The sequence below is a fragment of the Vulpes vulpes genome, chromosome 4 (genome assembly GCF_048418805.1).
Source record: "Vulpes vulpes isolate BD-2025 chromosome 4, VulVul3, whole genome shotgun sequence".
Lineage (NCBI taxonomy): Eukaryota > Metazoa > Chordata > Mammalia > Carnivora > Canidae > Vulpes > Vulpes vulpes.
The window spans coordinates 66024271-66052118 of record NC_132783.1 but is presented as its reverse complement, the minus strand read 5'-3'; the positions used below and the strand labels follow the sequence as shown (position 1 = coordinate 66052118).

At 43.5% G+C, this 27848-nt stretch overlaps 1 protein-coding gene across 4 annotated transcripts in view; it reads right to left on the bottom strand.

The window, feature by feature from the left end:
* Window positions 1-27848, bottom strand: part of PCNX2 (pecanex 2) — a 290657-nt gene that overhangs the window by 17438 nt on the left and 245371 nt on the right. For all 4 annotated transcript variants that reach the window (XM_072755955.1, XM_072755958.1, XM_072755956.1 and 1 more), the window contains 3 exons: window positions 16206-16459; window positions 9535-9768; window positions 7934-8046 (listed from right to left, as the gene is read on the bottom strand). In XM_072755955.1, coding sequence (XP_072612056.1) covers window positions 7934-8046; window positions 9535-9768; window positions 16206-16459 — 601 coding nt within the window. The remainder of the gene's footprint in view (window positions 1-7933; window positions 8047-9534; window positions 9769-16205; window positions 16460-27848) is intronic.

The window sequence follows — 27848 nt, the reverse complement described above, 5'->3', positions numbered from 1 at the left end:
CAAGTTTCCAACAGGAGAAAGTGGACCTCGATCTTGTCAACAAGATGATCCTGTATGACATCTGGCCCTAGTTTGGGCATCATCTCCAAAGGAAGCTTGGGAGAAGAAACAGAGATCATGTCCTGGATTTCTGAGGAACGCTGTTTTCCTCTATCCACTGTGGGTGAGAGAGATGTGCAAATGGCAGATGTGACCTCAAATCACAAGAGTGACCCACCATAAGGTCACATATCAGAGCTCTCAGTCTCCTGCACAGGGCTTGGCACAGCACACTATGGCTGGCTTGTTTGCCAACCATTTTTCAAGACTGTGTTGATCTTGGGGTTCTCTATTCTCTTGGAACCCTAGTCTATGCCAAGAGATAGTAAAATTTCATTTTCATTTGCTTCTTCAAGCAAACATGGTGCTGCTGTAAAATGCAACCATCTTCTCACCTTTATCTCTTTAAATGGAGCATCAGCCAGGATCCACTCACCACCTTCCACGGAAGACAGCAATCAAGCTATCTTTTAGCTTGGGATCAGTGAAACTATTTTGACTTCCTGCTAAAGTATATCTTTATGGATGTGTGCCTTTCTTCAGCAGGAGACATAGTTCTCCAAAGAAGATGGGCCTCAAACTCCAAATCTAAAAAAATTATCCATATTTGCTTGGTATGTCCATATTAACTCATTCTATCTCCAAAATACATGGGCATTTTAAGACACTGTATAAACTTGTGCTCTTTGCTTGCTTGCATTCAGCTTATCATTTACGATGATTCTCCATTTACTCATTCTCCCTAATTTTGCATATATATTTTTATTTCTTGAGGATTGTCTCAGTGCCATGTCACTGTTGTAAAGTCAAAAACATTTCCCCAACAAATCCATCTAATAAAGCAGAGCTGTGACTTATGCTAGCCTGCTGTGTAAGATATCTCTAGGGAGTTACTGTTTAAAAATCATTTGTTAACTCTTTATCATTAAATATGTGAGAATGACCTGTGGGGTCTTATAAAGTACACCTAAAGGCATATTCCTGATTTTAAAATTATGTAAGGGTAGATTGCACACACATACACACACACAGAGGTCATGGGCTACACATACTTTGAACATAAGTGTAACTAAGTATACTAAATATTAGCAAGTTGTGGGGCACCTGGGTGGCTCACAAACTCACAAACTCAGTTAAGTCTTTGACTCTTGATTTCAGCTCAGGTCATGATCTCAGGGTCATGAGATCAGGCTCTACACTGGGTGAGAAGCCTGCTTAAGATTTTTTCCCCCTTCTCCCTCTATGCTCCCTGCCCCTTCTCTAAAAAAGTTAGCAAGTTGAATTTATCATTATATAAAAAGATTATCATATCATGACTAAATAAAGGTTATCTCAGAATTTTAAAGATCTTTTAACATGAAGAACTCTATTAATGTAACTTGTTACATTAATAGATTTAAGGAGAAGCATATCATCTGAATGTGTGCCCCACGTTTTAAAATAATTCAGCTTCCTTTCCTGATAAAAGTTTTATTTAGCAAGCTAGGAAGAGGAGGAAACTCCCTGACTTGATAAAATGGTCTATTACAAATGGCAGATGTGACCTCAAATCACAAGAGTGACCCACCATAAGGTCACATGTCAGAGCTCTAAAACAAACCTTACATTTTAATGCTAAAATATTATTCTTGTTCTCTGTAATGTGGATTAAAGTAAGGATGCTGTGGGAGGCAGAAAAATGTGCCCCCAAAGATGTCCATATCCTAACCCTGGAAGTTGTGAACATGTTACCCTTCAACAGCAGAAAGCATTTTGCTGATGTGATTAAATTAAGAATTTTGAGATGGAGACATTATCCTGGATTATCTGAGGGGGCCCAATGTACTCACAAGGATCCTTATAAATGAAAGAGGGAAGGAGGAGAAGTAAAGTTTGAATCAGACAGAGATCAAAAGAAGCTGAATTGCTAGCTCGAAAGATGGAGGAGGGGGAAAGAGCTTTTTTTGTTCTGCTTTCCATGAACAACAAACTAAGTCAAACCTATTGGCGATTGCAGCAGCACTGACTTGCCAGCGCAAAGAAGAGAAGGAAAGATCTTTGCCAGGGGAGGAATCCAGAAGTAGAGGACCAAAGCAGGAAGTTGAGAGTCCAAATCAAGACCGGAGAATTGATGAATCACTTTGGTCCTCACCGCCTCTCCAAACCAGTACCCCTACAGAAATCTCTCTGGAGACCCAGGTTTTCACCTCCACTCTAGCAAAGCCTGTGCTCTAATTTCAGACACTCCATTTCTCCAGATCCAGAGGTGGAAGTCATGGACCAGCCTTTTTGCCACTGTGTGAAGAAGGCTTGGGAATCTGCAGAGGTGGTGCTAGAACCCCCACTGCCTTTGCCTCTGAGCTCAAAAGATTTGGGGCCATGGCCTCTCCCTTTCTACCCTAAGCTGGGGGAGCCCTGGTGGGACAGTATATATTTCAACTGGGAACTACTTTCTAGTCTGTGTGGGCTACTGAACCACACCTGCCCTCAACACAGCCACTCATCTGGAGCCCAGAACACTTTGGAGCCAGACTTAGACCTGTCTGCATAGGAGCCATCATCCATGAGCCAAAAGGAGTCAGACAGCCTCCAGAGAACAGGGTACTACAGAACATTGGACAGCTACCTGCCATGGCTGGCTCTTAGCCACATCCGTCCAGCTCTGGACACACCCCCCAGAGATGGAGATCTGTGGTGGTGGAGACCTCCAGAATGATGCTGTCCTCCCCTACTCCACCCTGGATACATGCTACTTTTGAACCATGAGGCCTTAGGACCATATGGCCTTAGGAAAGCTGAAGGATCAGCCTGGGAACTTGTCTCTTCATTTAGTCCCTAATAAGACAATAAATGTGTTTTTAGAGGCCTTTCATAAAAAAAAAAAAAAAAAAAAAAAAGCCTCTAGAACAGGGAACAGACTCTCCTCCTCAGAGCCTCCCGAAGGAATGCAGCCAGACAGATACCCTGATGTTAGCCTAGTGAATCCCATTTTAGACTTCTGACTTCCAAAATTGTAAGATAATTTATGTTGCTTTAACCCACCACATTTGTGGTAATTAGTTACAGCAATAATAGGACACTAGCACAGACTTCCAACATTGCCCTGGAGGTCACAGCCAATGTAATAAGAAAAAGAAGTGAAGATAAATATTGGGAAGAAAAAGAGCCGTAACTGTCATTATTTGCAGACAGTTGTTCCTACCAGAAAATCAAAGAGGATTAATTGGAATATAACAGAGTTCAGTAGGGGTGCTCAAAGTGAGATCAAATAAAAAGATAAGTCACTTAGCTGTATTCCTGCATCAAGAATGTGCCAGGAAAGAAAGGTTCTATTCCCCATAACAATAAACCTATAAAAATATCTAGAAATAATCCATCAAGAGATTGCACATCTCAAAAAAATGATAAAAGTTTACTGAAAGACATTAAAAAAAACAGAATGATCACAAAGATGCACCATATTACTGAGTGATGTTTGTATTTTTCTCAATAAGAAAATTCAATACAACATCCATCAAAATGCCAGCAAAGCTTTTTATAAAATTGATTCTAAATTTCACCTGAGGAGAATATGAGCAAGAATAGCACCCACCACAAAAGGACAAGAAAAAAGCCAAAATAGGGGGACTAGGCTTATCAGATCTCAAAACAATGTATCACTCTAGGAAACCCAGCAGCATGGTTTTGTTATAAGAATAGAGAGATTGGGATCCCTGGGTGGCGCAGCGGTTTGGCGCCTGCCTTTGGCCCAGGGCATGATCCTGGAGACCCAGGATCGAATCCCATGTCGGGCTCCCGGTGCATGGAGCCTGCTTCTCCCTCTGCCTGTGTCTCTGCCTCTATCTCTCTCTCTGTGTGACTATCATAAATAAATAAAAAAAAAAAAAAAATTAAAAAAAAAAAAAAAAAAGAATAGAGAGATTGATCATTTTAACAGACATAAATCCAGCAACGTCCCACCTATGAATGGGAATGTAGCATATGACATTAATTGGTATTTCAAGTTAGTGGTGTTTTTAACTAATTGACTGAATCACTAATGAGAAGCTACTTAACAAAGGGTATTGGACTATTAGCTATTCATTGGGGGGAAAAATGGATCCCTACCTCCCATCATGAATGAAAATATATTCTACTTGAATTTGTTGGGAGCCAGTAGTCTAGCAGGCTCCTTCTGCAACATATCCTACTGGCTTCACCAAGAAGGCAAGGCCTGGGCCATTCCCCAGGGCTATGATTGCAGTGAGTATCCTTGAGTGATGAAATGACATATCTCTCTTCTACAAAACTGCTGGTTCCCCGAGCTAAGTGCTCTTCTCCTGTCATGGAAAATGGTGCTCTGCATCATCCCTGTGGGTCTTGAGGGAAAGGAGATCAGAAAAAAGCAGCCTGAAGCTCATGCTGCCCCTGTGCTATGAGAGATAAAGTCCTTTGTCTCTGACCCAGGAGTCTTGTGTCCTTTGCTAGAATCCATGAAAATGTAACAAGATAGGTAATTACTTAATAAGTAGAGTAAAATCAAATCCCAGGACACAATAGGATTCAAAACCTAAACAGAAACGAGTAAAACTATAGAAGTATCAGAGGAAAATAGAGGGCATTACCTTTATATTCTAGAGCTGGAAAAAAAAACAACAAACCCTTTTAAGAGAGACACAAAATCCAGAAATTATAAAGTAAATTAAAACAAAAGATGTTATAGATAAAAATAAAGACAAGTGCACCTTGATAGAAAATATTTTTAACACATATGAAGATTATAATATAAGAATACCTCCTAAAAATCAAGAAGAGCCTAATAAAAATGGTAAAGCACATAAATAGGCAGGCAATTCACAGAAAAAACATGTGACCAATAAATATGTAAAATGATCCTTACCCTCAGTATTAAAAATAGAAATGCAAATTCAAATGAGAATGAGATCATTTTTCACCCATGAGACTAGAAAAATTAAGACCAAATCTCCAGCATTAGTGAGGGTATGACAATACACTCTTGGTGAGCCTACAAATTGGGGCAGCTTTTTTGGAGAGGAATTTGACTATATCTATAAAAATTACAGTTAAACATTTGAGCTATGGAATCTTTTTTTTTGTAATCAAAACCTATTGAATTTATTGAATTCTAGCATATAAAATGCAGAGCACAGCTGTTTGGCAGGAGAGGTGGGGGCCCTGTCATACTCCGACCTACCCTCGCACTGTGTCCCTCCCCATGTCCTGCAAAACACACCCAGCTAAGTCAGAACTTTGTGGACATCAGGCTCCAAAACCATTGGCCCAGGGCAGTGTGTGAAATCAGTTACCTTTGTTAGTCAAAGACTGAAATGAAAGCACGCTGTAGGATTTTGCTATGGTATGAGACCTCTCAGTAAAGGGAACCAGTCCCAGATAATCAAATCTTTCCCTCGAGTACCAAGCATATTATTCCCAGATTTATCTCATCACCATGTTTGGAACAAGCAGAGCTGACACTGAGTATGAAAAACTGTTTGAAACAAAGAAAATCTCATCAAAACAAGGTTTCCAAAAGCAGCTGGTGAGCCTGGTGCTTAATCAAGGAAAAAAAATAAATAAAGCAGACCAAGCAAGAAACACCTGGATCAGGAATATTTGAACAAGCTATGCAAAGAGCAAGATTGAAGAAGTCCTTGCCAATAGCTTAGGTAGGAACTGAAAGAATAAGTCTTTGAAGCATTTTATCTGCAATTTGTACAGAAAATTCAGAATTTATTAAAAAAAAAAAAACAAAACAACTTCAAGTGGATCAAATAAAAGATCATCTGCCTAGATGCTATGACTATCTGAAGACTCATTCGGTGATTCCAGAATCCTCTGAAGGCCTTCCCCACTGCATTCCCTTCTTACAGTTTCGTGAGGAGCCCCTGCTGTAACCACATCACTTTGTTTTACAAAGCCCACACACAAGACTCCTGCTAGGCTTTCCATCATCAAGTTGGGTCCCAGACAACCACGGAGGGAACCGCTCAGGGCTGGAGCAGGAGGCTGAGTTGGGCAGGAGAAGACAGTCAACTACGCCCTGGGGTATTTCCTAGAACAGGTTTTAACTCAACACTAAAATGGTAGGTCACTTGGCATTTCTCACCTGTGAAGAAAATCATAAAATCCGGAGACGTGAGAGTTGAAAGAGTTACCATCACATGTTCCACCTACTTCTATGCTGACCTTTCCCTCTTAGTGACTCAAGGCTACAGAAATGAAGAGATGAAGAGATGATATCAACCATAGGTAACTGGTGTAACTGGTCTGGACTGGGACAGGGCCTGGGCACCAGGATATTTAACCCTCCCCCCAAAGACTTTAATGTGCATCCATCAGGGTGGTCCTGATGACCAAGCAGAATCCAGAACACCTGGTCTCTGGTGCTAAGTACCAAAGGAAAGGTCTGAAATGGCCAATGATCCTGGTGATGAGAAGGTGGCATGGAAATCATGAGAGCAGCTTCACAGGAGGATCAGGAGCAGAGGGCAAACTGGCAGTGGGGTGGTGGCAGCTGCTGAGCTCAGTGTTATTTGTGATGGAAAGTCCTAGACCTTGTTTGTGAATGCAACAGAAGGCTGGGGTGACAGAGGATGGAGGGTGAAAAGGCCAGGAGAGAATTTAACTTTGTTTTGGTTCTTTAAGAAGAAAAATTTGTAAATATTATTAATCCATAAGAAAAAGACAACCCAACCATTTATGACAACATGGATGGACCTGGAGGGTGTTATGCTAAGTGACATAAGCCAGACAGATGGAGGCAAACACCATACAATCTTAAGTACACAGAATCTACAAAACAAAACAAGATAAAAACAATGCTCAAAAATAGAACAGACTGGGGGGTGCTGGGAAGGAGGTAGAAGATGCACAAAATGGGTGAAGAGGGTCAAAAGGTACCAACTTTCAATCATAAGATAAACAGGTCACGGGATGTCACGTACAGCATGGTGACTCCAGTTAAGGATACCATATTGTATACTTGAAATGTGCCAAGAGAGTAGATCTTAAAAGTTCCCATCACAAATAAAAGTTTTGTAACATAATACATATGGTGATGCCTGTTAACTAAACTTATGATGGTGATCATTTTGCAATATATGCAAATATTGAATCATTACGAAGCTAATATGTTATATGCCAGTTATAGCTCAATTGTTTAAAAAAGAAGAGAAACTTGAGCTATTTGCATACAAAGCAGGAAGATCTGGTAGAAAGAGAGTTTGAAAAAACAGCTGAAGGGGCAGCCAATTAATCAAAGCCCCGCAGAGACAGGGCAGGGTAGGGTCCAGACTAGAACACAGATGAGATAATTTTCTTTGGTGTGGAAAAACAGGGAAAGACAATGAACTTTTACTTTCTTTCTAATGATCAGTTAATTTATTTATTTGAGAGAAAAAGAGAAAGAGCACGAGCAAGGGTAGGGGCAGAGAGAGGGAAAGAGAATCTCTAGCAGACTTCATCAAGGAGCTCCGAGGAGCTCGACTTGGAGCTTGATCCCATGACTCTGAGATCATGACCTGAGCCAAAAGCAAGAGTCAGATGCCCAACCAGCTGAGCCACCCAGGTGCCCTGGGAATGAGCCTGTATTAAGCATTAATTTTGCTAGAGACCAGGCTAGGTAGTTCCAAAAAATAATTTCATTTCATCTTTCTGGCAAATCTGCCAGGACCCTTGGAACACCGAAGGCTCTGTACCCAGAATTCTGGGGTTTTAAGCTGTTCTGTATTAATGCCATTTCCACATGCAGAATTCCAAAGGTCCCAGTGATCAAAAAGCCTCCTTAGGGGTCCAACATAATTTATTATGGCAAGAACTATTTATATAAGCAGTTCAACTTTCAAATAAAATGACTGATAAATATCTGTCAAAAATATAAAATGTCAGTGCCTGTATCAACTGTGTCTTCAGGTACCTGAGAGCCATGTTGTGGGCTGCCGTTCCCAGAGCTCTCCTCCCCAGGATGCACAGGGCAAAGGACAGGGTCACTAAAGGAGAGTCCTCATCACTGTCCAGGTTCTTGGAGGGCTGAAAGAGCAAGGATGTTCATTCAACTTTCCCTCAGGTTCCATCATGCACTGTCACAGGATCGCATCCCAGGGGACTTTGTAGGCCAGCCATTTGGTCATTCCGTCTACCAGCATGCTCCAGGGATGGGGAAATCTCTGATCCCTGAAACACTTTCTCTTGTGGTTGGACATGGAAAAAAATTGAAATGGAGAAGATACTTTAGAGGAGAAAATAGGCTGACATGTGCCTTGCTGGCCTAATTCTCTAGAATTTTGAATATGGCATTTCATGAGTGAGGATGGGCAGAGCTTATGGTCAAATGAATGCCCACCTGAACACTGTCCAATGCAGAGCAGAGGCATGACTAACAGGGAGGGACAGAGTAGAGGGATCATATGCAGGGGAGGGTTTTCTGTTCTCCCTAGAACAAGGAGCCCACTGAATTGACCATAAGTCTACAATCAACAACTAAATTAAAGAGGTCATTCAAAGTCAGCTTAAAGAGAGGGGTGGGGGAGATGCAGAAGAAAGAGTCAAATATCTTTTGCAAGAAAAATGAAATGATTTCATGAAGGAAATGAGGGAAGTCGCCATCACGAGGATAGCTAGGGATAGCAATAGATTCTTTAAATACCTCAGCCACCTGAAGAGGCCAAGCATGGGTTAAGAAATCAGCACACCTGCTCCTTGGAGAAAGCAGGTTCTGCCGCCTGCTCCTTCTACAACCTGTTTTTAATCACTCACGTAAAGGTCCAGGACTTGGATTAGGGTTGTAAATTGGTTTGTTCCCACAAGTCCTACAATGACACACTTCACCTGAGGAGCTTGTCTTCCACTTGAATCTACTGTCTCCATCAACAGCTTATTAATCCAGTTTTTCAAATCCCCATAAGCAAAGTCAACTGACTCCCTCCATTTGCTTCCCTCCCCCTTCTCTTCCCTTTGCTCCTTCTCCTTGCCAACCCTCCTCCTCTTCTTTTTAGAAGCTGTCACTGTCCTCGGTTTCATTTCTAAGAGGCTGCATTCATCTCCAGAAGCGTCTCCAGCACGTGAGCAATATGCACAAGACACACGCAACTGCAGGAGTGGGTTGGACCATCCTGATTGCTAAACAGATTGGCTGCCTGTCCATGATTCAATATTTCCTGTAAATCCTCCACATTTCAGCACAGATATCCTCTGTAAGGAAATCTCAAAAAGCAACTCTAAACAACGAAGCTTCCAGAGTTTTAGAGCTATGGCAGAGGCTAAAAACTGCACTAGTCCTGAGCCCAGTATAGAGGGAAATATGCCTCCAAGGCTCCTTCACTGGAGACAGGGTATATGAATTCTTCCTTTTAATTTTGTTTAACTGTTAAATAAACATTTATCCAAATACTAATGTTTTATCTCCTCTATTTTGTTATAGTCTACCATGCAATATAAGAAGGAGATGGACTTTATATAAAATGTTCCTTGTTTTTAAAATTTAATTCAACACCTCTGGCCCCCACCTCCCTGACCTACCTCTTGTCTTTTCCGTGCGCAGTACTGAATCCATTCTAGATAAACATTACAGTAGCTGGCTCGTGTTATCCCCTGGAGACATGGGACGTAGTCATCATCGATGTTAATGTTGAACATCGCAAGGTCACGCTCAATGTAATGCCACTTGGCAAAAGGCTGCAAGGACTTCAGAAGTGATTCATTTTTGATCCAGGAGAGAAGTTTGGGGGACGTTACCATATAGTATATTATACTCTGCAGAGAGAAAGCAAGATTTTGAGCCCATATAGCCATTCTAAAGACAGAAAGACTTTTTACTTATTACATTTTATAAGTAAATCAACTCCAGGGAAGTATGAGACATGAACTCCCCACATGTGGTGTCATTGTATTTTCTGCTGGATTTTTTAAAAAGATTTTTTATTCATTTACTTGAGAGAGAGAACAAGCAGGGGAAGGAGCAGAGGGGCAGGTAGAAGCAGGCTCTCTGCTGAGAAGGGAGCCCGACAAGGGGTCAATCCCAGGACCTTGGGATCATGACCTGAGCTGAAAGCAGATGCTTCACCAACTGAGCCACCCAGGCTCCCCTTTGCTGCTTGATTTGATGCAGAGAACTCACTTGGGACATTCTAAAATGTCCTCTCCTAAGGGTCACCACAGGGATGAGGGAAGTGAGAACAGATGCTAACAGAATGTACCAGAACAGAAGTTCCGTGGTGAGGAAGAATGACAGCCAGCCCAATCCTTTCTGAGAGAGACACACAAAAACACCCTTGGGTTACTGCAGGCTTCTGTGGATGCCAAGTGTGCTGACGCAGCCAAAAGACACTGGGGCAGACCCTCTCCCAGGACCCCAGCCCAGGAATGTTTAATGAACAAAAACTACAAAGTCCTTATGGAAAGAACTTACGATGTAGAATTGTTGAAACACATGCACACACATTCCCAGGTGCCCAGACAGTGGACATCTGCGATGCCTTCAAAAATAACCCGTGTTTTCCCCTCCATCAGACACGCCACTGAGGAATCCCAACTGGCGAAAATACCACCCTCAGGCTTTCTTACTCTGAGTCACAGCTTTATTGAAAGCCACCTCGTAGTCTGCGAAAGAATTCATCCTTCACAAAGGCGAGCTCCTGGCCCGGAGGGGTCCGCGGACAGCCAGAGCGGCCGCGCAGAGCAGCAGCAGGTGCGAGAGGACCAGCGCCGTGAGCGCGGGGGCTCGGCCCGGGGCATCTCCCCCGGAATCACCAGGGGCCGGCTTGGTGCCGGGGTAGGGATGCAGGCTCTCGTGCCCTCAAGCCTTAATGCATGGCCTTTCTGAGTAAACACACATCCCTCCCAAGGGAGCAGACCGACGGGAACGCAAAGGGCTGGGCCCGGCCAGGGCTTAGGTGGCTGGAACCGAGGACCCGTGTGGGCCAAGACACCTTTCCAGACGGCCTCCTCCCTCCCTCCTGCCCTTCCCTCCCTTTGGCTGGGACGTGAAATCTGGAGCACCAAGGGCGGAGGTTGCCGAGGAGCATCTGGTTTCAGGTTATCTGAGGAGTCCGAGCGGGTGAGCGGACGGACACACAGGTCCCTGCCGGGGGCCAAGCAAAGGCGAACGTCTGGCCCGGCTGTTCTCCACTGCTCGGACGGCGGCAGCCCGGCCTCCGGGAAGGCGCACCTGTGGCTCTGCCTTGGGGCCTTCCTTCCTTGGGGCATAGTCTCTATTGGGCTTCACAGCCCACCTGACCCCCAAGCCGGGGAGCGGGTTAGATGACATCCACGGCTCACGAGCTCATTTCTGCCGTGCTGCGCCCAGGACAGCCACGCTTGCCCCCAGAAGTCCCTTCAATGTGAGGACGAAGGGGCCGCCAGAAGCTGAGAGTGACAGGTGCGAAGGACAGAAGCGCCAGGGAAGCCTACTGCCCTGCATTATTTTGAGGTTTAAAAAGGAGAGAATGCGTGTGAAGAACTCAGCACAAGGCCTGGCATGTAGCAGCCCGGGTGAGGTCTGGAGCAGGTGTGAGGTACGGATGACAGGAGGCCAGGAGACAGCAATCTGATGTTCAGAAACATCAATTCTGAACCTGGAGGGTTCAGACAATAGTCTACCTGCTGGCAGGATGATTTAAAGCTCCTGGGAGGGTCGCCTGGGTGGCTCAGCGGCTGGGCGCCTGCCTTCGGCTCCAGTTGTGATCCCGGGGTCCAGGATCGGGTCCCACATCGGGCTCCCCACATGGAGCCTGCTTCTCCCTCTACCTGTGTCTCTGCCTCTCTCTCTCAGTCTGTGTCTCTCATGAATAAATAAATAAATAAATAAATAAATAAATAAATAAATCTATCTATCTTAAAAAAGAAAAAAGTAAAGCTCCTAGGAGGTAGGCACATAAGCAGTTGATCCAAAGTTACAAGCAGAAGTGGATCTCTGACACCGGCCAGAGGCATGGCATCTCCACTGACCGTCACAAAGGCCACAAAGAAACAGGGCCCATGTGAACATCTGGCTCTAGCAAACATCTGGTCTAGTTTTTCCCACTGTGTCCTAATTACGTGTACCAGATAGGAACAACAAACAAAGCTCCAAGGACGTTTGCCTTTTCATTCATTTCTAGGGAGGAATGAAAATAAGCCTCTGGACCAATGAAGTCAGAATAGTTAACGAGGACTTTGAATTCCAGAGGTTAAAATGTCCTCCCCAAGGTCTGGCAAAACCTGGCAGCGTCGGCTCCCAAGCACACCCCCCAGCTGGACTCCTGTTCACAGCCCTGCGTGAGCGTGAGGGGAACCCGCTCCTCTGGCCTCCAGAACACACCCACACCCAGTCATCTCCCATTTCCACTTGACTTAGGCAGAAATTCTGTCAAGAGAGACGGAGTCAGTGAACAGTGTGAAATCCTTTAGAATCTGTCAGGATGAAATGGGTACAACACTAAGTAAAACTGCTAAGTAAGGATGGGGCCAGTGAATTGATGACATGGAATCTGATCCATGTTGAAAGCAAGACCTCTTCTGAATTAATTCACCGTATCTGGCTCCTCCAGCAGGGATGCTCCTGGTTCCTCATTTTAATTGTAGATCAGCATCTTCTATCAGACAGCACATTCTAGAAAGGGGCCCTGGCAGGCAGCCCCACATGCCCGGGCTTCCACTCCCCGTTCTGCAAAGCCAGTGATAAGCACCTCTCCTTTACGAAAGCCTTGGACAGGAACAATGGCAGAAGGGAAGCCAGGCCCTCGCCGAAAGCTGATGTCTTCTTGACTGCTCAGAGGGTTTGGAATAGTAATAAATGGAGGGGAGGTGGAGGAGGCACCAGGGAAAACCTCCAGTCATCAGGAAGGAAATGATTTCAAATATATTCATAGAGGGTGGCGGAACTGACCCAGTTTATTAGGAGATAAAAAAAATCCTTTTGTGTAACGGAATTATTCCAAGCTTTTCTTCCTTTTTGATTTGCCTGCCCAATAAAAATCATAATAGTAATGATCAAAAGAATGAAACCGAACTCTTGAAACTTGAAGCAATTCAGCACTACAGAGGTGATTTTGTTCACCAAGTAACCAAGGCCAAAGAAGAAAACACTCATTCGTTTTTACCGAGAATGTTGCTTCTCCTGTTCTAAGAACCGCTTGGCACTCCTGAAATTTTCTTTAACTAACTCCATGTGGGAATGCGTGCAAGTTCTGGGCTACCCCTCACCAAAGGGTGGGCAAGCCCTGAGTGTGATATTTAGAGAAAGCAGGTGTGAACACTCCCATTGGTGCTGATGTGAATTAACCGGGAGGTGCCATAAGGCCCCATCTGCCCCCAGATCTCAGCTGCTCCTGAGCACTGCTTTGGAATTGAAGAGAATTCTGTTTCTATTGAGCACAAATATGCATGTAGTCGCTCCCAAGACTCACTGTATATTAAATCACTTAGGAAACTAATTTAAAAATACAGGTGCTAGGGTCCCTCTCCTGCCCCATGGAATCAGAATTTCTGGGTGGGACATGCAAACCTATAATTAGCTGGCTTATTCAGGGAGTCTGATGCCATGGGGCTGCCCCCAGCTGGTGAGAAGAGTCCCACCAGGTAATGACCCATTGCACTCTGAGCCTCTCTACCCCACCTGAACTCTCATGTTGGCATCACTCGCCCTTTTTCTTGGAAAACAGAGTTAAAGTTTGTTCTCTCACAAACTAAATATTCCTGGCAAGTTCTGGGGGCAGGGGGTCCTTCAGCCTCTACCATTTGCACAGTATCCTGGCCTTGTTTATCAGATTGCAAATGGTCATTTTAGAAAACATACAGGGGATCAGGAGGCATGTTTCTTGGAGTGACGAGAGGAGGAACATGAATACGATTCACTTATTAGTTCAAGGGAGGGAAGTATCAAAAAGCAGATCCCAGGTAGTGCCCCCAAGGCCTCTGGAAAAGCTAAGAAGATACACACAGAAAAGGTATCTCATCCCTTCTCTCTCTCTTCTGTCTCACTCATGGTGACTTCTTGGCTCTATCACGTGAGGTCGCTTTGGCCCACATGTCTGGCTGGCTCCTGATTCACAGAGATGTGGCTCAGTACTGAACCCCATTCTCAACATGAATGCCTACAGCAGGTCATTCAGACTCTCGCCTCCATCTGAATCTTGTCCACCCAGACTGCATGGCCAGGACCCATTCATCACCTCTGCTCATGCAATCCAATAAAATGCACTGGGCACTTCCGTACTCAAGTCATCACACTGAACTCTGGGGACCCAAAAAGGAGCCAGGTGTGTGCAGCTCCTATGCTTAGGGAGTTGCTGGAAGGTGAGTAGAAAAGATCTCAGAGCAAGGCCAGGTGAATGTCGGCACGGGCTGCAGGGCAGCTTGTGAGCAGGTGGAGAGTGAGGAGAGAAGAGCAGGAAGAGGGTGCCTGGCAGGGGAGGGGCAGGGAGTGCGGGAAATGTGTGTGCAAAGAGGAGGGGCAGCAGGGTGGAAACTCTACTGGAAACAATAATGGGTGTTCTAGATGGTTTCCATCTGTGTTCAAGTCTGCCCAGAATGCACTTTCCCCACCCCTCACACCTGGCATGGGAGGGAGCAACCTTCTGGCACCTGGGATACAACAGGGATGCACTGGGGACAGGGAGCCTTCCTAGGGGACCATTGTGCAGGCCCCTGCTCTTCATCTCCTGTGTCCTCTCTTCCATCAGCTTACATCTTGCAATATGATGGTGGGGAAGCCCCTTTAAATGGTGGAGCTGGCAGCTGGAAGGCACCTAGCTAGGACTTTCTGCAACAGACCTACCACCCTAGTCTTCGTTTAGATGTAAGAGAAACACACTTCTCACATGAAGGTACCAGTTCCTTCACGACCCACTGCCAAATCCACTGCCAGTTGGAGCCAACACTGAGTTGGCCGAGGATTGACTCTGTGGGAAAAACTTCTTGTAGTCTAGTTAACAATGGCCCAGGGAACAAACCATGGAGTTATGAGGCAGGAGCTCACCACTCTCTGATTTGCTTTCCAAATCTTCCCCAGTGTATGTAGGGCGGGGCAAAACACCTACAGTTTTGTGTGAGGTATGGATGGAGACTTCTGTATCCTTTCAGCATGCATGAAGGTGGTGAGTACGAGTCACTAAATCTGTTTTCAATAGTCTTCACCGGAAAGGGGTTCACAATCATTTCTTGTTGCAACTGCCTTGGGATGTGGTAATTAAGAGTTATTTCACCTTCCAAGTTTTCACAATCTGTCTTCTGTTTCCTGTAAACTTTAGCAGTATCGATGCACACATGGGGCCCTTCTAAGGAGCTATTCCAAATTTCTAAAATCTTCCTTTTCAGTTGGTGGAAACTCCCGAAGTTTCAGGCACCCATGTTATCTTTCTATTTTGTATTTCCTCATTTCTGCTGGACCCCCTCTCTCAGCCTCAGCTGGCAGGGAGTCTGGGATCTCAGGCAGATAAGCATCCTCACTGTTAGTGGCATTAAAATGCAGACCCTGTGAGGGCCGGGATCCAGGGCTCTCACCTATACAAAGTGCTCCCTCAGAACAGGAGCCAGCACAGACTTCCTCAGCCTGGGGCTGCTCCTACCTGTCCCTCCCCCTTTAGAAATTCCTTTGCCCTACTGGCCTCCACACTGTCGTTCAAAGCTCAGTTAAGTTAAGGAGACTTAACTCCAAACCAGCACAGTTTCCGAGGTTGAATACAGGTTGGGCAGACCTGGATACTGAACAATGGGAAAAATTTGTTATTAGTCCCCACACGAATGAGGAAGAAAGGCTGTCATAACTAATCCTAATCAGGACATTTTTGAGTTTTCATTTAAAGCTTAAAAAATAACTTGGGTTCTAAAGTAGCATCTAAATGGCAGAGCATCTAAATCAATACTTCTGACAGGTAAACACGGAGGCCTGGTGATATTTTCAAGACGTTGCAATTTATCATCACGATCCCCACCATGGCTCTGCAGTGTTAGAAGTGAAGAAACAGATCTGGGTAAGAAAAGGAACTGCCAATTAGTGCCCAGGTTTAGAATGTGACTCAAGGCATGAACTCCAGGCTAAACCAAAGCCCTTGAGGATTTTTCACAAAACCAGTGGTTCCCAAACTTAGCTGGGTCTCAGATTCAGGAGATAAGGAGAAGAATCTAGCTTTCTGCAAAGCTTTTCAGGAGCCCCTTGAGCCAGCCCAAAACGATTACTCAGACAAGTGTCTGGGGCCCCAGAGCAGTGATACCTTGATGTAGTATCGGATGAGGATCCTTCGGAGGTCGAACACCTGCAGCATGGTGGCTGCATTGTTGTCTATGATGCTGTAGCCCTCCAGGATGTACTGTGTTCGTGTGATCTCCCAGGTGAGCCAGCGGAGGTGAAATGCGGCGTTGCAGGACAACAGGTGGGGCAAGTGACCTGGTTTGCAGCAACAACAGCCTCTGTCCTCCTCATCACCTTCCATGATGGCCTCAACCTCTCTCTGTTGGCAGTAGGTTCCTGGCAAAGTGCAAACACAATGGAAGCTATACAAGGAGTCATTGGGTAACCTCTGCTCCGAATGGATTTTCCCCTTGCCTTCATTAGAGAGGAAGAGGCTGAAGAAAGTCTAGGAATCGGGAGAATTAATTCTTTAATTCCCACAAAGGTCACAATGCTCATCATCATTAATTCTTTTCTTCACTAGTATTCATTCTAACATCTCTTCCCCATTGTGTGTGTGTGTGTGTGTGTGTGTGTGTGTGTGTGTTAGAGGAGACAGACTTTCACGATGCTCATGGACCCCAATGGTTGAATGTGGGATGGTTATACCCTTGAGTTCCTTTTTGTAGAAACCTGAAGGTCCCAGCTGAGCAGATAGGAGGCTAAGGAAAGGGGGCAGGTGGAGATGTCTGAGGCTAAGTAGGTACATGATGAAGTGTTTTCAAGAAGGGAAGCTCCCTGCTTCTTTCCCTGGAAGAGCTCATTGCCAAACTATAAGGGCACACCATGTGTGCCGCCCTGCCTCACATGCCACCTCACCTTGTGTGACTAGAGCAGGATGTTGGGGTCCTGAGTACATTTCCAAAGGAGTTCATTCCACAAATAGGATAAGATTATGGGTGTCAACCATTTTTAAAAATGAGACAGAATATCTTCTTTAACATCTTTGTCAATGATTTGAAGGGAGACATACACAGTATGCCAATGACACGAGTTACTGGTATCACCCTGAATGCAGAGTTGTGACCTAAAATTATCTCAGCAGACAGGATGGTGGATTGGATATACTGAAATTTAATAGGAATAGACAGAATATCCTGCATCTGGTTTCAAAAAACCAGCCACACAGTTTGTGAATATATAGTAGCATATTTCACAAATACTTCAGTCGTGTCATTGATTGTATGTATGAACCAGAAGTAGGAAAAGGGAAAGATCCTACTTGGGATGGGTTGGGGAACCCTTGGATGTTTTTAGCTCAGGAGAAGTGTGTTCTGATTTATTTTGGAGGAGATCATGCTGGCTGCTGTCCAGAGAATGGACTGTAGAGGAGGCAGGGGTGGGAGCCAGGACATTGGTTATGAGGCTATTAGTTAACACAGATGAGACAGCAGTGATTTGGACAAAGGCCATTGGGGGAGGTACAGAGAAGTGATTAGATTCTGGATCTCTCTAAAGGTGGTCTGATAGGATTTGCAAACCAATTTGGGTATGAGATGTTGAAAAGATGCATGAAGAATGGTGCAAAATATGCTGATCTGAGCAAGGCGAAAAGTGAAATTACCATTCAGAGAAAAGGGCAAGATTGGGCAGATGGGAAGATCAGGAATTTTCTTTTGCATATGTGAGGTTTTAGCTGTTCCTGATTAATCAAGATGGAGATGTCAAGCAGACAGTTGGATTAAGAAATCTGGAGTTCAGGGGAAAGGTTCTGGCAGAGATTCACAACATCTGAGAAAATTATCAGGATATCAGGGTTATTTAAAGTAATCTGGGGAGAGAGGACAGGTCTGAGATCTGAGCTCTGAGCATTGCATTCAGAGGCTGGAGATGTGAGGTGCTACCAACAAAATGATTGAATAGGAATAGAGGTGGCCCATGAGGTCCGAAGAAAACCAGAAAGTAGCAAAAGGCAAGTTTAAAAGAAAGTAAGAGTTTCACGGAAGAGGGAACATCAGCTATGTTAAATGATGCTTATAGGTCAAATTATATGAGGAACTAACTGTTAGATTTGACAATATGGAAGTGAAGGATAATCTTTGCTAGAGAGGTTTCAGTGTCATGATGGGTGGGGAAGGGAATGCCAGCTTGGAGTGAATTCAAGACCATGGGAGAGAAAGTAGCAGGGACAGTTAGTGTAGGCAGCACTTCTGAGGAGTTTACAAATCTTTATGGCTTTATTATATTTTTTACACATATATTAGAATGCTTGATACTGTCCCACAGATCACTGAGTTTCTGTTTATTTTCTTTAAACTTTTATTATTTGCATTAGTTTGAATAGTTTATATTGCCTTATCTTCAAGTTCACTGATCTTTTCTTCTACCCTCTAAATTTTTCACTTCAGATGTTGTATTTTATTCATTTTTAGAGGTTTTTTTTTCCTATTGATAGTCTCTGTCGTTCATTCATCATGGTAATCTTTCCTCTGAATTCCTAAATATATTCATATGTTTGAAACTTCTTTTCTGTTATTTCCAACATCTTGGGGTGTGTTTCTATTTATTGTTTTCTCTTCCTGGTTATGGGATCCCTTTTTTTCTGCTTCTTTTAATATCTAGAAACTTTTATTATACACTGGATATGGTTGATGCTATATAGTGTTGATAGTCTGGATTTTTTTGGTCTTTTTTTTTTTAGAAAGAGTTATGTTCTGTTAAGCAGTTTATTTGCACCTCAGCTTGTCAGCTTGGTCCTTTTGAAACTTGTTTTTAATCTTTGTTTCAGACCGTCTAGAGTAGATCTCTAGGGTGGTACTATCTCCAGTCCTAAAGCTTGGTCTTTCTGGGGTCTTGGCTGAATTCCTGGGACATTCAACAAGGTGTCTCCACTGGATGACTGGAATTTCTACGGCTTGCCACTGTAGAGCCCTCCATATTCTCTACTTAGCTCACACCTCCCCAGGTGCTAGTCTCTGTCAGGACTTGCTTCTAACATTCAATAGGTTAATATTCATCTAACCACAAGATGATCCTTGGACAGATTTTTGCAGTATCTTCTCTGTGAAATTCACTCCTATCTGATACTCTGACCCACAAAATCCAGCTATATTAGCAGTCCAGAACTCTGATTCTGCCTCCCTAGCTCAGCACTCTGTTGGAGTGTTGCCCCTCCCCTCCACTACATACAAGAAAGCGCCTGCAGAAAGAGAGCAAGAGTAATTATTATGGAGCTTAGTTTGTGTGTCTCCTTTCTCTCAACCATGCACTGTCTATTCGATATCTGAAAACAGTTGATTTATATTTTTCCCAGTATTAAAACTGTTTCTGGCAGGAAGGATAGATAGTCCAGTACTTGTAACTCAGTCATGGCCAAAAGGGTAAGTCTCTATATCCTTTGATATGTCTTTTGAGACTTAATTCAAACATGAAAATTGTTCCTACATCCATTTCCATACCTTTCATTTTTTCCAAGACCTCATATCATTATTCACAGTGTCTGGTACTCAGTAGGTGCTAAAAACTAGCTGATGGGATGACTGAATGAATAAATGAAAGAAAGATTTTAATCCAGATCACTGCATGCACAGGCAACAGATACCCTATTGAGAAAATGCACAGCAGATTATGTTATGTATGTGGCAGATAAAGAAAGTCAAGGTTGGTACTAAACTACTCTGCAACACACATGAGATGGTCATTTGTTTTATACAATGGAAATGGAAAATCACAATCTTCAAATAATAATGTACATACAGAACTGTTAGGATAGCAGTCAATGAAATTGGAGTTGATCAGAAAGGGGAAAGCAAGCGGGTTGTGTAACATAAAGTATAACAGTGAAAGGCTGATCCCAGATCTTGCTATTCCATTTGTCTTTCGAAACCCAAGACTTTACTGCTCTGGGTTTTAGCTGAAAGCACTCTTTTAAACATTTCAAGGGTCTCTTAGCTCATTCTGCAAAATAAAACTGGTACAGATGTATAGAAATACAACATGAGCTCTAAGCAGTGAGTAATTCCGGTGGCACACTCTGGGGCTTCCAGAGTGAGTAATGACCACAGTGTCCTAACCAATCCACCCACTGGGACCCTAGTACTGCAGGCACTAGACCCCGCAGGTTGGGGAGATGTCTCATCCCTCCAAATGGCACACTGACAACACTGGTTTTTATAATTCAGCACGAAATTCTCTTTCAATGAAGACGTGAGACAGTTTTTAGACTACTCAAGGAAGAAGCAGAAAGGATGAATTTTCACCTCAAATAGATTAGCAAACCTAGTTAAATGGAATGTCTCAAAAATCTGCATTTCTTTACAAATTCTCTCTCCATACTTCTCCGTCCAGGTCTGGTATTTATCATGTTGGGCTGAATGTCAGGTTTGGTTCCCCCACCCCCTTACATCAAACAAACTGGAAGGGGTGTGTGTGTGTGTGTGTGTGTGTGTCTGTGTGTCTGTGTGTCTGTGTGTGTCTGTGTGTGTGTGTGTGTGTCTGTGTGTGTGCACGCGCATATGCGCACACTGTCGCACACGATACAATGCAGAGTTTAGATTTCCATCACGTGAATGAGATAAGTAAAACCAAACACTATCAGGAGCATAGGTATGTTTCTACATTGATGAAAGGCCAGTTGAGGACACAGTGTGTAATGAAGGACTGCCACTTGACAGAGACATCATAACTGTCGAGGGTTTTTAACAAACACTTTAAGTAGGTCTCAGCACCTCCTCTATGGAACAAAAGATGCAGAGTCAGGATCATATTGTAAAAGAATATGAAAATGAAAACCCAGTCATTTCTATACATGCACTAATTTGCTGCTCAAATGCAAATCAAGGCCATAGGCTTCTCAGAGAGGCTCAGGAGGTTTAGAGCACATTCCCTCCCAAGGGAACATTGAAGGTCAACCGCCTGCACACTGTGACCTCTTGCACCATTGGTGTCAGTGAATGACAAGTTGGCTGGCTGCTTCTGTCTGGTGTTTCCATTGAAACTAACTCTTGGCATCTTTTATGTTGGGGTGTTCTCATGGTCTAAGTCAGTGGGACACAGGAAGGCATTCAATAAGTAATTCTTAAATTATTTTGAGAGTGTCTTAGGGTCTTAGTTCTGATAGATGAGAGAGCCTAATTAAAGGAAATTAATTTTTTTGAACTGAAAATATATCTATTCGATCCCAGATGTCGTGCCACATAGGATATGTATCAATTTCCCGAGTGTGGCATATGGCAGCCACTGCTGCTGCACCTGGCTGCCCTCCTAAAAACTGACCCTTTATTCCTCCCTTTGCTAGTTCCCCAACGAGCAAGCACTGCTCCCCGTTAAATGCTCTTTGCTGGATCTACCAGTGACAGGCCAGGCCTGGCTTATTTATTCACACTTAATCCCGAAAGGAATGAAGTCAATTTAAAAAGGCATACATGGCACAATGGCAAATAACAAAATTTAAGTATAAAAATGGGGACAAGGAAAAAATATGATGAAGCCATAATAATGTCAAGAGACCCTAACTGCATTCTGTGATATCCTATATATTTACTAAAGGTGGGCCACAGATGGCACTGGGGCTTTCCAGAAGCCAATGCATAAAGAAAACTTAAGTAGTTTCTTGTTTTCCTTAAGATAACAGCAAAATAATTGCCTGCAAGGATCACAGCTATTTCTGGCAAAGACACCAGAAGGATAATGCTCCCAGGACCCTAATAAAAGGAATATTGTACAATATGGTGAACATCATCCTTAACAGCATTGCCCAGATAATATGAACACAAGCTTCAGCAAGCTGCTCTATCTAGCCAAAGTGCCATAAAGTAAAAGCATGTCTAGGGGTGGCCCAAACAATTCAGTCTTGAGTATGTGGGTCTTGTATCTCTCAAGGACAGATTTTAAAGACTCTTGAGGGCAGGAGAACTTCATCCTTTTGAGGAAATCCTCGCTATGGATTATTTACTCTCCACCTAATGCTGACAATTATTGTGCACCGAGGGGCAGTGGATTTTAATATGTTCTCCCTGACAAGCCCAGGAAGGCAGATATTCTGTGTGGCTGGTGAGTGCAGGCGTCCCGCTTTCCTGGTCAGCCAGGCTGGAGGTAGAGCTGACATTCTACCAATTGTCTTTGGTAGTGCCAGAGAGAACGGCTGCCTGACAGAAGGTCCGGTAACCAAAACTTAACCCAAAGTGTCCCCTGCTGCATCACAACCGCATGGGGAGTACCATCTGGGCTGAGAAGCCCTGGGGCCAGAAGAAAGGGGGCTCTGGGCAGCCCCACTGGAGTGGAGACCTGACTCCTGATGGAGGCATTTGAACTTAATTTTTTTTAATTTTTTTTTTACTTGAGTTCAATTTGCCAACATATAGCATAACACCCAGTGCTCATCCCATCAAGTGCCCCCCTCAGTGCCCATCACCCAGTCACCCCCACTCCCCACCCACCTCCCTTTCCACTGTCCTTTGTTCATTTCTCAGAGTTAGGAGTCTCTCATTGAAACTTAATTTTGTAGTAAACAGGCACATAGTGGGGATTTTTGAATCTCAAGGAAAAACAGGTAAAGTTGCAGTTAGGAAGTATTCCCCGGCAGCTTTGGGGGAACAAAGAGACCGGTGAGGGGGACATCAGCCCCCACAGTCCCACTGCAGGTGAAAAGTGATAATGGGGACTTCAGAGAGACACATTATAAATGGTCCCCTGCAGCAGAAAGCTTCCCTGAAAGAAAATGTCAGCTTGCTTTACAACCTTCCAGTGAGAACATGCAAGATGAAGTCTAAATGCATGACATACTGTAAAGATTGGGCCTCTTGGCCCTCCCATGTTCCTCCTCATCTGACATGAGTACTTTGAGAAACACTGCTCAGGGGTCCCAAAGACTATCTGGATTCCATGGAAAATCCCTCGTATCACTATTACTACGTTTAGTGTTCTCCAGTAATAAGTTTATTTTTTATCTTTATTTTTTAAAGAGTTTATTTATTTATTCATGTGAGACAGAGAGGCAGAGACACATGCAGAGGGAGAAGCAGGCTGCATGCAGGGAGCTTGATGGGTGACTCCATCCCAGGACCCCGGGGTGATGACCTGAGCCAAAAGCAGATGCTCAACCACTGAGCCACCCAGGCGTCCCCAGTAATAACAGTTTAAAATAACTTCACTGGACATTTATTTGGGCTGAGTTTCTGAATGATCACTTCCTTCATCACCCCAGCATGCCAGACACTAGGCTGGTGTTTTCCATGTGCTGAGCAATGAGGCCAGCAGGGAACGGCAGAAGAGAAGCAGTCCCTGGCCACGGAGTGGACTACAGTTAGGCACAGATCGGATTTTAGCCATTGCTTTTCAAGATACAGGGCAGACTTAAAGACACACATTTTGGGATGTGTGTGGATTTTATAAATCATATTCCCTTTTGAGGTCACAGTTAAGCTTGTTCCTAAGTTGTCCAGGGCCACAAAAGGAGAAGGCCACCAGATATGGCCAAAGCTACACTCAAAGCAGATCACTTGCACGAACGCTTGGACCTCACACACGCACATTACATGTTGGAAACACAAGAGGTGTGAGACAGGGTTCGGCCCCAGCCAGCTCTCGTTGGGGAAACACCCCTCCACCATCCCAGTGCACTTCTCATCTCGTGCCACACATATAATGATAGACATGCTAACGAGAAGAACATCCATAACATTAAGGAAATCTAAACTAGCATTGCCTCTTGCCAACTGGTTATAGCAAGGGGCCATTATGTGACCAAAAGAAATAATATCGGAGAAGACTTTAAAGGTTTTTGAATTATTGTCATTTTCAGGGAAGTCACAGTGTGATTTTCCCCACACTCCCCCATTGCAAAACCTCTTCTACAGTTTCATAGTCACAGAGATGCTTTTCTCTGCCCCTCCTCTACCCCGTACTACTCTGGGACATAATCCTGGAACAGGAGCTTACAGGCATATGCAGGTCACCTATCCCCAGCTACTTGCCCTGGCAAGAGACTGCTATAGGTGCTAGACTTCACCAGATTTATTTTCTGGGAAGAAATAATTATTATAGCAAGAATATGTTTATACATAAAGCTGTCCTATGACCCATCCCATTTCCTGATGGCTAAACATCCATTTGATAATTGCCCCTCGAAATTAATCCAAATTGAAAGATGGAGAAAATGATTGCCAAGAATATGTGACACGACCAAGGTTACGGAGAAGGAAATCCAGGAGTAGGACTGGTCTATTGAGACACTGAATAGTTTATTTCTTTATTATTTTACCGGATAATTTCTCCCCTAGTCCCAAATTCCAAGCCTTCATCAGCATTGGACAAGAGCATGAGGAGAATCTAGAAGTGTATTGGCCCAGTGTGCAGTAGGGGAAAAATATGTTAGAATAATTTATACCTGTTTGATTTTGTGGGCACAGCATAGCATATAACCATTTTATATTTCAAGGAGACTCAATTTGTATTAAGACATATCCATATGAATAAAATTCTCTTATGTCCTGTTTGGCAAGCTGGATTTTAAACATGGTGAAATACCTTTCAGTTAAAGAGCATTGTTTCTTCTCGGAGAATTTTTATTTCAAAACATCACCTATTTATGTAATTTTTATCAACTTGAAAAGTGATGTATCAGATAGCATCTCATTTTTTGCACACATTAACCTGCTTGTGCAGGTGTAATTTCTCCTTTTATAAATGAGGACACTGAGTCTCAAAAGCAACTTCTCTGGTAGAACAGTCTGGTCTTTTGAATTTAAAATCAGTATTTTCCCCTTTATCATACACTGCCTAATAAAGCTATACAAATCATAGGCAAAAGCCCTCTGAATTTACTTTTTTCCACCAGCCCGTAGGAGAAAATGAAATGAACCAAGTCACTTCGTGTACACTGTACCTTATATTGGGTGGGTTTGAAACGCAGGTATAAGAAACACTGAAATATATAATAATTATCTCTGTGAATAATATGGTTTTTCTTCTGCTCCTGCCCCACTCACAGATGAGAAAACCAATGCACTCCGCCTTACACAGAAGAGTCAGATACTTTCTCATTCATATTTAATTCCAAGTTGTCTTATTTTACTTTTCTCCAACAAACTTATTTTTGAGTGTTGTTAAAATATGCAGACTCTGTTAATGTTCAACAGGAAAGCCTCCTTTTTTTCTCACAGACTGGCTATATCTAGACAAGCATGGCTTTGTCTCTCTCACTAACAAGTCACATAATTTGAAATGAAGAAGAATATGTGTTAAGGAATTCTAAATGGAGAACCTATTATTTTATGGGTAAAGGTTGGACCCAAGGGATTGAACTGATTACTCAAGCCAAGGAGGAACTAAAGACACGCTAATGACCTGAATGTTGCCATAGAGAAGAAAGAATTCTAGTTTCAAGATTAGTGGGGTAGCTATGGCTCTCCATAGATTCGCCAGTTAGGAGAAAGGTTTGGGTTGGATGAACTTTAGATAAGATTAGTGACACAATTATTTTAAAAATGTCCCCACAGGCCAGTGATTATGGAGTGTTAGCCAGACTATGAGATCGCTGAGACCAATTCATGCAAACAGGCACATAAATCCTTTCTTTGATAGGATTTTCCAGATCCACTGGTAATGTGTGGCTACACCCTGCCTTAGCTTCCCATACTCATTCTGCAAGAGCCTTCCAGATTTCACAGTTGTTAAGGCAGTTGATCATTCAAGAAACTGAGCTGCTAACAGTGGTGACACCATCTTAATTTTTATAAGCACTTTCATGTAAAACTTTTAAGTTTCAACAACCAGTGAGATTTTAAAATAATGGTTACTTATTCCTTCCTTCCTTCCTTCCTTCCTTCCTTCCTTCCTTCCTTCCTTCCTTCCCGCTCCCTCCCTCCATCCTCTCTATTCCCTCCTTTGTTCTACTGCAAAGGTCATGGACTTCAGGGACATCCACATCCAGGTGCTTACTACCCCTCCTCCACCACCGGGGCCTGGAGCAACTTACTGAATCTCATTTCCTCAACTTTTTTATGTCTCAAATAGGGATAATAATACCTGCTCACTTTATAGAGTTATAATACAAAGTATTCTAGAATATTATGAGGACTAAAATTAAAGTGCTTAGAATGGTACCTGGCAAAGAACTGATGTTCAGGAAACCTTAGGTGGTTTCTATTTTCTCCCTCAACCAATGTTCACTGGACTTCCCACATGAGCCCATCGACACATGGTAGGAGGGACATGAATAAGACAAAGAGTCTCCACCTTTGAGAGCCTCACAGTCTAAAAGAACTTGGCTTAATCAATATTTCGCAGCATGCGTGAATAAAGAATTGCATATATAAACTTTGCAAGAATACTGAAAATAAGCTTTGGTTTTTAAATTATTACTTATTATTTTATTATCAATTTTATTATTGACCACCCACCACATGTGGCCACATGTCTGACATCACGGTAACATTCTGATCCCAAAGATTCATGACCTATACATACAAGGACCTAAAAACAAACACCCAGACTTTGTTCTAAATAAGAGGACAAAGTAATCTATATTGGTTGTTTTGTTGTTTAACTACTGTATGAGCAAACACTGAAAGTATTTGATCCCATGGAAATGTATATACAAAACATAAAATATATATAAATGCAGTATCATTCATCATAAAAAAGTACTAAGAAAAGATTAATTGACAGAAAATTGTAGTTAGGCAACTAACAGAAAAGGTAAATGTCCACATAACATCATGCATTTCTGTTACCGCTTTCCAAAATTCTACTTTATCAAATGACACTTTAGTATTTGCTAAGGCCTCCCCTAAGAAGACTTCTGGAAAACTGATCTTGCTGTGACAAAAATGTAGCAGTCCTGTATTAATGAGGCTAATGAAAGCTGCATGCATAACTAAATTTCATCTCAGCAGCCCCAAAATTTCCATTTGCATGTGACTCAGCCTTAGATGATAGGATCCGCTTCATCACCCTTGAGAGAACACTGCTTTATGGCAGTTCATATCATTTGCCATGGGGAGCTCAGGACCCCCTGTAGCCTAATTTCCATAGTGCTGTATAATCACATTTTCTGACCTGATCGCAACTACCACCCAGCCTCCACCCAGGTTACAAATCCTTGAGATCCTTTTGCTTTGCCCTCGGGAACTCATGGTCTATTCCTCAACTTCTCTGCATGTTCTCCTCTTCTCCTTGGTATCTTATTGGAGAGCTGGCTCTCCCCGTCTCCTCTGCAGCTCCCCCAAATGGGGCTTGTCATTTTCCCACAGTCCTCCAACCCCAAGGTCTGGGAGGATGGAAGACCTCCTCTTGCTTCCCAATGATGCTGTGAGGCCATTCTCTCTGTCTATGCAACATCATTCTCCCTCGTTGCTTCCTTCCAGGGCCCTTCCAGGGTCACTCCAAGTCCATGAAGATTCCGGCTCAGGGTCACTGTCACTCCCCAGCATACCTCTAGCTATCCGTCTTGAGATTTAAGGATCCACGGAGATGATCCTTCCAGCATCTTGGTCCCAGACTCCCATTCCTCTAATGATCTCATCTCCACTCAACTTCAACTGCTCATTTCCACGGCCATGACCCTAGGCTTTGATTACCCAACATTGTCTCCCCTTATGAATGTTCAAACCCCCTGCTCTCCAGCAATCACCTCCTATCTTTCCAGCTCATTCCCTCTAACACTGCAACTTCAACAATCCTGACACTTTTCTCAGATCCAGAAAGTCCTTCACCAGGTCCAATCCTCCTATTCTCATTCCCTCAC